This window comes from Strongylocentrotus purpuratus, unplaced genomic scaffold, assembly GCF_000002235.5.
Source record: "Strongylocentrotus purpuratus isolate Spur 01 unplaced genomic scaffold, Spur_5.0 spur5_scaffold_20, whole genome shotgun sequence".
Classification (NCBI taxonomy): domain Eukaryota; kingdom Metazoa; phylum Echinodermata; class Echinoidea; order Camarodonta; family Strongylocentrotidae; genus Strongylocentrotus; species Strongylocentrotus purpuratus.
The window spans coordinates 15213657-15222668 of record NW_022145606.1 but is presented as its reverse complement, the minus strand read 5'-3'; the positions used below and the strand labels follow the sequence as shown (position 1 = coordinate 15222668).

General features: G+C 36.9%; 1 protein-coding gene across 2 annotated transcripts; it reads right to left on the bottom strand.

Annotated features, from left to right (window-relative positions):
• Positions 1-3112: 3112 nt before the first annotated feature.
• LOC105444044 (calcium-binding protein P-like) lies at positions 3113-7123 on the bottom strand. 2 transcript variants are annotated; one of them, XM_030992836.1, is made up of 4 exons: positions 7020-7123; positions 5730-5967; positions 4634-4708; positions 3113-3499 (listed from the first exon to the last, which is right to left on the bottom strand). In XM_030992836.1, exons 2-4 carry the CDS (start codon positions 5919-5921, stop codon positions 3230-3232), a joined length of 537 nt encoding a protein of 178 aa, XP_030848696.1. In that variant the 5' UTR covers positions 5922-5967; positions 7020-7123; the 3' UTR covers positions 3113-3229. The 2 variants fall into 2 exon arrangements, with proteins under 2 accessions (XP_030848696.1, XP_030848697.1); XM_030992837.1 differs by having other exon boundaries at positions 5730-5937; positions 7020-7069.
• Between the last annotated feature and the right edge of the window lie 1889 nt (positions 7124-9012).

Here is a 9012-nt window from a genome sequence, read left to right as displayed (position 1 = left end):
ATCTATCTCGATCTTATGATTCTGATTATTTTTCGTTATGGTTTATTTCAGTTTAATATCATTATCATTTTGTGCTATTTATTTTGTAATCTTGTATCGTATAGAGCTCCCTGAACAATATTTTGATTCTCTCTCTCTCTCTCTCTCTCTCTCTCTCTCCATGAACTTTCCACTTATCTCTCTCCTACTCTCCCCAATCTCAGTCTCCATCCTTTTAATATGAATTCAGTATAATGCAAAACAAACAAAATAAACACAAAATGTTGCGTTCTTCTCTCTTAATTTAAAATATATTAACCATGAAAGATCCAGACTATATAAGCCTATATTTAACAGCAACATCTGAGATTAAAGTTTATGTTTCTGTCGCAGCAGAAAATACATAGATACAAATCCAAAGCTGTTTGGAGGCACTTGATATAACATGAATATGCAATGTACAAGAACTTATTATTATTATTATTGCTATTAATATCAATATAGTTTGTTTAGTATCACCATCATCATCAACATGTTTTTTTAACTTTTCATATTACCATCATTACTATTGTTAATTAATCATGATCATCATCATTATTATCATTACTGTTATTATTATAATTATTATTAGTATTAGTAGTACCAGTATTAGTATCATTAGGGACTTTTAGATTCGCACGAAGACAATAGGTCTATGGTACGATCGACGTCCTTTTAATGCACTGCCTTGAATGGACGTCACACGTATCAGTCCAAGCAAATTTAAAAGTCCCTATTACTACTTCTACTACTACTTCTAGTGGTAGTAGTACTGAGTAGCAGTGGTAGTACTGTAATAGTAATAGTTGTAGTAGTAGTAGTAAACATGCCAATAATCAGTTAAACAGAGTTGAACAAGTTGAGATCCTGACTCTATAAAATGCAGCCTCTTAAGAACATAACAATATATAACCTAATAACCTCCTGGTTTATATTTGGCACTATGTTTCATATAACATGTCTGACTATTAGACAATACAATCCACTCAGAAAAAAGGAACATATAGGCCTATAACACTTCTGTTGAATTTGATTATTCCTTGTATAAATTGTCATGTACAATTTTCCTTCTGACAGCAAATGGTTGAAAATTATGAATACAGAAAAAATTACTGTGAATTCACTAAGCTTAAATTAGCAACAAACTCCCCACATTAGTACTGCATTCTTCATTTATAAATTAATATAAATCTGATAAATGATCATAATTTAAATAGATGTATAAATTATTTATTATTTTTCACTGATTCGTTTTTTGGCTTCTTATTACATACATGTATACACAAGAAGAAGAGTGCAAATTTCTTGAAACACTGTTCTACACAGAATTTACGCACATTATTTTAAGACTTTTCACAAATAATACAATCAAATAAGTCTAGATTCCTGTATACTGCAAATAATATACGTAGAAATGATAGCACTAAAATGTCAAGAAACTATCTTCTACACTGCTCACCTCTCATTTTACCCCCTGTCAATTCATGATATAAAAATACATATGAAAATTTAAATTATTGACAGGTTGATAATTCTAGCACATATTTTCATATTCGATCTACAATATGGAAAAGAGAAAAACAAGATTATTATAAGAGTACTGTTAGTTTTATTGCAATATAATTTTTATATATATATATATATATATATAAACTGAATCAATCTCATCTTAATGCTTTTGCTAGCAAGTGGCGGTCTCTCATGGAAATGGGCAAAAAATGATCTAGAAGGTGCCGCTAACTTGTCACTGGGGTAAACCCGGCATTGCGCAGGATTGAAAAAAAGCTACATGTACACACCAGGCCCCGTAATAGCAGAACATTTCATGCTTTGCAGAATTTTAACTCCTGCAATTTTCAACTAGTTTTACACAATCATATCAAATAATCTTGAACATGGTCTTCTAAAAGATTTATTTGATGCAAAATTTATAAAAAAAAGCACACAAGTATTTGTGATTGATTCAGCTATAGCTTGGACAACTCTGCCAAGGTCTTGCACTGAGTTGTCCCTATTCCCAAGTTAGCCATGATCCTAATGTAGACTTGTAACATTAAATCATAACCCTTTCTTCACAGAAAACAAATAGAAATAACACAAGAATACAGATAAAGTAAAGCAGCCTCTTAATTCACACCAGTGAGTATATTAATAAATTACGCTACCCAACTAGACCTACTGAATTTTCTTATTCCCACAGGTTGAATACAGACAAAACCTAGTTACAGTCGAAAAAAGGTTAAAAAATAAGCAAGAAATATTCATAACCCTACTACTGAATTTGTCTAATTCCCATAGGCTTAATACAGACAAAATTTGGTTCCAGGCAGCAGAGAAGGTTAAGAAACTAGCAAGAAAGGAAAAGCCTTATCTGCTCATATTTCATCCAATTGTCTACTAGTTTGTCACTTTTCACCAAAAAAAGAAAAATGCTTATGCATGCTACATCCCCTATCTACACCAATACTACTAGTTAAAAATAAATGATTTGGATCGCTTTTCGTGTCATAGGATCGAGTTATACCAGGACCTAAATAGGCCATTTTTGTAATGTAATCAAATTTAATGCATACCCTAATGGTTTGTTAAGTGCCATGCTACATGTACATTTTATTTCATTCACCTGTTACTTTGAATAGCCAGAATGCGAACTGCACTTATTACTTGTTGCTTGGTAGGACATGTCATAATGTTTGTCCTACCAAGCAAAAATTAAGGTATGAATTCGCATTCTACCTATTGAAATACAATTATTCATGACAAGTGAATGAAAGAATTTAAAACATGGCACTTAAAAAGAAGGTTGAGTTCTGGGAAGAGGTGAAAAATAAATTGTGAGCGTTTTCATTGTTATTACGCAAGTGTGGAAGAACATCAGATAAAACTTGTTTCTTCAAATGCCTTCATATTCTAAATATGTCATGTAACATCGTAAAAATCGGGACAGATTTTTACGCTACGTGTTGGTGTAGTCCCATATACATCTTTCTGTGTACAGTGTTTGTAACTTTACTAAGACTTGGCCAAATTTCTTATCATTTTGATGATTCCAGAACCTTGCAATACACACAAATACTTATATGCCAGATGATCAACCTTTTCTGGTCGATTCCACACCGTTTCTTTCACAATGCAATCGCATGACCAGAACTCAACTTCATCTTTAACAAAGATTTATGCATTAAATTTGATTCTATTATAAATGGTTCATTCATCGAAAGTCCTTGTGCTTCTTCTTCTTATGTTTTTTCACCTTCACCTTATAACCATGCCCTTTACAGTCCGAGTCACTGCTGGAAGAACTTGAAGACGACGATGATGAAGAGCTGGATGAACTGGATGACGAGCCATGCTTGTGCTTGTGTTTCTTCATCTTTTTCTGTTTCTTCTTCTTCTTCCCGTGAGCGACCACGCCCACTGAACCGGAAGCAGGGTATCCAGGTGCTGCCGCACCAGGGTAGCCGACAGGAGCTTGTGGGTACTAGGAGTGGAAAATAGAAAAATGTAAATGACAAAAAATAATAATAATGAAAATGATAACGATTATGCTCATCATGGCGACTGGCTGGAATGCTCCCCAGGGAGTATAGAATGTGCATACATTGTGTGCGGGTAAGCCTGAATCCAATGACCGGGGTAATAATATCTCTGTAAAGCCCTTAGACACATCTTTATATCAATGTATTGGGCACTTTATAAAAACAGAATATTATTATTATATTATTATGATAATGATGATTATACTCATAATAATCCGTAACATAGCATATGCGTACCCTAAATAACACTGAGTGGGGGGGGGGGGGGGGGGGGGGAATAACCCTAAAGATGTCGGCACTGTGACAGGGATTTGAACCCTCTGCCTTGTGACTCACTGTCTAGACACTTATCCTCTAGAATGCAACTCTAATTACCGCTTGTCTGAGCCAAGTCTGTTAAAGCCGGTATGCACTAGTTTGGCCAGGAGGGATTAGACCACCCAGTGTGGTACTGACAGGTGGTTATCTCATCAACTCAGCTATCAATTATCATAAGAAAAAGAGGATCATGGGGGACCAACAGGCACCGCTTAGGCATTGTTTTCTATATAGAGGGAGCAAGTAGCTACAAGTAGTGCAGTGGGGCTTTAAGAGTGAAGGTTAGTATGCAAATCTATTTAAAACTTTTCATATTTTCTGAATTAATAAGTTTTCTCTCCTCAAGTTAGCAACAATTGATCATATTTTCCACTTCTTCATAGTTGGAATATATAGAAATGTTTCTTGAATGAGAAGACATCTGGAGAAGAAAAAATGAAAAATCAAAATTGACACAAAAAAATGTAATGCACATGTAATTGTTCTGTTCGGTTTGATATCCGTCTGGGCCTCATTTCAGGAAAGAGTCATAAGTATAGAAGTTCACACGACATCCCACTGAAACAAGCTATAATTCTAATACACCCATTTCAATGGGCTGCAGGGGAACTTGTACTTACGACAGTTTCATGAAACTTTGTTTCATGCCTTGGTGTCTGTCAGACTCGGTCTCGTTGGTGTGACTACATACTGCAGCGCTTTGTAACCGCAAGGAAAAGGCGCGGTATCAAATATCTTTTAATTGATTGATTGATTACCTGCACTTGGCCCTGGGCGGGGTATGATGGCACTTGTCCTGGGTAGCCCTGGGGTGGGATTTGTGGTGGGGGAATCTGCACGCAACAAACAAAGGAACCATAAATGACATATTTTTCAAGTAGAATAACTTTTGTAAACAAAAATATAGCGATAATTTTGTTTACCTAGGAAAACCTCATCAGCGAATCAGTGCTGTTCTTCCTGCGGGCCTAGCAATAACTTTATGCCAGCGATTGCCAAGTACCCATTTACGTCTGAGTGGAGAGTAGCAAATGCGGATTGATGTTTTAATAATAATAATAATAATAATAATAATAGCCTAATAGTCCACTCCAAATTTTATTAAACCAAAACGGAAAATCTTTTTGCCCAATTGATCGTGAGCCCGGCAGCCACTGAGCAGCGCCAGATTGACGTTGCTCTATCCCTTATTGTTGAACGCCAAACAAGGTAGCAACAACTCCCATCTTTTAACGTCTTTTGGTATGACGCGGCCGGGGTTCGAACCCACGACCTCCCGGTTGTGAGGCGGACGCTCTACTGACTGAGCCAACACTCCGGTTACCAAAGGATATTATTATTATTAGTCCGGGTTTGGATTCAAACCCTAGATCCTTGGATCAATTCAAGTGAATGAAACACAATAACACAACATCTCCACTATGTTTTAATCTGATTTTCACTGCCAAGAAAAAGGTTTGAAGTTTTCTCTTTCTCGTCACTGAAGATTCCCAACATGGCTCAGCTTAGCTAAAGCTTGGAGGGTTCTCGGTAATATATTTCAAGGAGGTAGGATAATTTCCTGATATAGCAACAGTTAGCATGTCTCAGCCTGCAGTGTAGACGAGGGGCTGGGTTTTGTGAACCATGAACAAAATCTGAATGACCAATGCCCCAACAACAAAATTTCAAAAAGCAAACAACAACAAATATAATGAAATAATCATCACTTGCATAAATTGTTACTGTTAATACATATGCAAATGTAACTTTAAAATATATTTCACAACACTCCTTTGCAAAATAATAGCTGAATAATTTAAACCCCCCCCCCCCCCCCAAAAAAAAAAAAAAAAAAATTAATAAATTACTTACACAACCACCGCCTAAGCCAGGATAAGGTTGGGGATGATACGCCCCTTGTGCTCCGCCTGTTTGGGGAGGGGGGTAGCCCCCTCCTGGTCCTGGGGGTGGGTAAGCCTGATTAGGGGGCTGTTGAGGGGGGTAAGCGCCACCACCGTCGGGTGGGTAGGGGTACCCTCCTCCACCTGGTGGGGGGTAGCTCATGATGAGATGGTATCAGCTGGAATCCTCAGCAGCAAGGGTCTAAATTCTGTATGGGTAGAATGAATAGGGAAGTGTCAGAAGATTAATTATGACAGTAAAAATGTGTATTTGCTACTCTCCACTCAGACGTAAATGGAAGTTTGGCAATCGCTGGCATAAAATTATTGCTAGGCCCACAATCAATCTTCTTCCTCTTCAATATTTTCTTCGAGGAGGCGAGTTGGCTGAGGAGGCGAGTTGGCTCAGTCGGTAAAGCGTCCGTCTGTCGAACCAAAGATCCCGGGTTCGACTCCCACCCAGGCGGATGACTGAAGCCTGCGTTGTGTGTTAACGTGCCCCTTCCCTTGTTCATAGACGCAGGTTATGTCAAGTGGAAAACACTCCGTCCCTCGGATAGGACGTTAAATGGAGGCCCCGTGTAGAGAAGAGTCACTACCTTTGCACGATAAGAACCCACTGCACTATTCGTATAAGAGTAGGGGAAAACCCCGGTGTAGTGGTCCACCTGCACCCCCTAGTACAAGTTAGCGACATGCGGAATACCGCCCTGCTGACTCCAAATTCAGAAGGTTCACAAGGTTTTTAATATTCATTTTGTTTAATTTTTTTTTTCTCCTGATCATAGGTCTAACTTGTTAGACCTACTTCCATTTTGTCTTTCTTTATCATTCATTTCCTCCTCCTCCTCCTCCTCCTCCTCCTCCTCCTCCTATTTATAGACCTATTCATCTGAAATTAATAATTCTTTGAACATGGTATTGGTGCTGTGTCATTAAAAATAGATGATTTGATTTCATACAGCACTTCACGTCACGTCTTGCTTTTTAATATTTCAAAATGATCCATTCATAACAATAATATTAGTAACAAACGCCAAAATCAATACATGGGACTGAGTAAAGTCAATGTAAACACATCGACTTCAGAGTTAGAGATTATGCTGGTACTATTTATCCGATTCCAACCTATTCAAGGAACAATTCTAGCTCCCATTAAATTGATAGATATATACATACCGTACCCTCATCTTTGATATCAATAAAAGTGAATTAAGAACAAAATATTGACGAACTGAGGCGAAAAAACAGACATTCTTACCGTCCAACTTTAAGGGCGAGGTCCTCGATCTGCTCGTGGATAATAGTCTTTCTCAAACTTCAGCTCAGACGCGCGCGTGCTAGTATTAGCCAGTTTTAATAGTTTAGATATCTAGGCCTACACGTAGTATAAAAAAGTATCAGACCTTTAAAAAGTGTATGTTTGTATAAACAAACTCAAACATAAAAACAAAACAAAACAAAAATCCTTATCATCAAGTCAGATGAAGTTGCCTCGTAATTAACTGAACATGTTTTTCTCCCCTTCCCCCGCCTCTTTCCTTCCTCCCCAACACGGCGACATTTAATTTTATTTATTTATCCCCCCCCTCCCCCTTTGCGTCCAACCTTTATTTCCAGTATCACACACTTGCTCCCTCCATTTTCCATCTTTCTAGTTATCCCCTCTCTAGCTCTCTCTCTCTCTCTCTCTCTCTCTGTCCCCATATCAATCTCTTGACAGGTTCTTCTAAATTAAGCCTTTCTTTATTTAATTAATTACGATTCCTGCCCCTCCCTTCTCTGTGCTTTAATTTCTTCTTTCATTATTTTCCCAATATCTCTGAACACCTTCAATCTCTTTTTCACCTCCTCCTTCTATCCCTCTCTCGATCAACCTCATTCATTTGATTTTTTCTTTCATTATTTTAATTCCTAAACCCTGTAGTTTTTTTTCTCTCCCCTCTCCTACCTCTACTTTCTCTCTCTCTCTCTCTCTTTCTCTCTCTCTCTCTCTCTCTCTCTCTCCTCTATTTCTCTTCATTTTTTGTTCTCTCTCCTCTCTCACTCCAGGTAACTTATATTTAAGCTATTACAAGTATCCACTAGAGTGCATCATTTTTTCTGTATAATTTCATCTTATATAATTAATATCCAACAAATGATTAATTAAATAAAACATACAAATATTAGTTCACATCTATCTGGGTATTTTACAAAACTGATATGTTCCCAAAGATATGCTGAGTTGACTTTGGGACTTAAAACTTCCAACCTATGATAATGTTCATCTAGGTAGACTTAAGCATATATAGATGTGTCCACTATTGAAGATACATGTAGTTGATGTACACCCTGCGATAATTATCTGCATGCATAACACTGGGTCTGAGCAGAGTCTTCTTATACTTTATGGTACACTCTGCTTCCTTCAATCTTGCAGAGCCTAAAAGTGTGTCGCAGTCTTTAGTCAGTATTTGCTATACATTTTGTTCACAATGCAATCGCATGACCAGAACTCAACTTTATCTTTATGATTCAATTAGTCTAATTAATAAATGATCACAGATTTCCCACAGTGGGACATAATTTTTATAATTACACTGTACCATAAGCTACTACAAAAATAAATAACTCTTAGAAGTTTCTTGAATTCAGTAATTTCTGTCTGACATGTACATGTACATGTACAGTGTGTACATTATGTATACGGTAGAAGAAAACTATATACTGACATAACGCCATGAAACCGGTGTGAATGTCCTTCAAATGAATATTACTCAAATCACAATATTGCACTTAACCTGATAATATGAGTTTAATACTTGTATTAAATGGCAAAAATATTAAAGCTTCTCCAGTTTCCTCTATAAGCACCAAATTTGATAGAATTAATGTAAGAGCTGTGCATCCGCCATTTCAAATGAGCGTCCCCTGAACACTGCTTTTTTCTGTCTCTCTTTATCTTAATTTCTTTCTTTATTGACCTTTGGAATTTATTTATTTATTCATTTATTCATTAATTTACTAATTTCCTTGTCTTTTCTTTCATTTTCTTTCTGTCTTCTTACTTTTCTTTTCTCATTCTTTATCTTTTGGGTGCCATCTCCTCTTTCCAGAATATTGGATCTTTCTGTGATGACACTTAACTCGTTGACTACTGAATTTATTTGTTGCCATAGGCTTAACACAGAGGCCACCAGGTTCCAGTAAGCAATGGGTTAAGGATAACTCACTCGCTGGTTTTCAAGTGAGGCTCTGAGTGATTACCTTTC

Bases quoted from the DNA above. Each gene is read 5' to 3' on its own strand.
- LOC105444044 (XM_030992836.1), bottom strand. From the start codon at position 5,921: ATGAGCTACCCCCCACCAGGTGGAGGAGGGTACCCCTACCCACCCGAC. The intron at 4,709-5,729 runs GTAAGTAATTTA...TGTTGCGTGCAG, and splicing joins CTGGCTTAGGCGGTGGTTGT to ATTCCCCCACCACAAATCCC. The intron at 3,500-4,633 runs GTAATCAATCAA...TTCCACTCCTAG, and splicing joins CCGCCCAGGGCCAAGTGCAG to TACCCACAAGCTCCTGTCGG.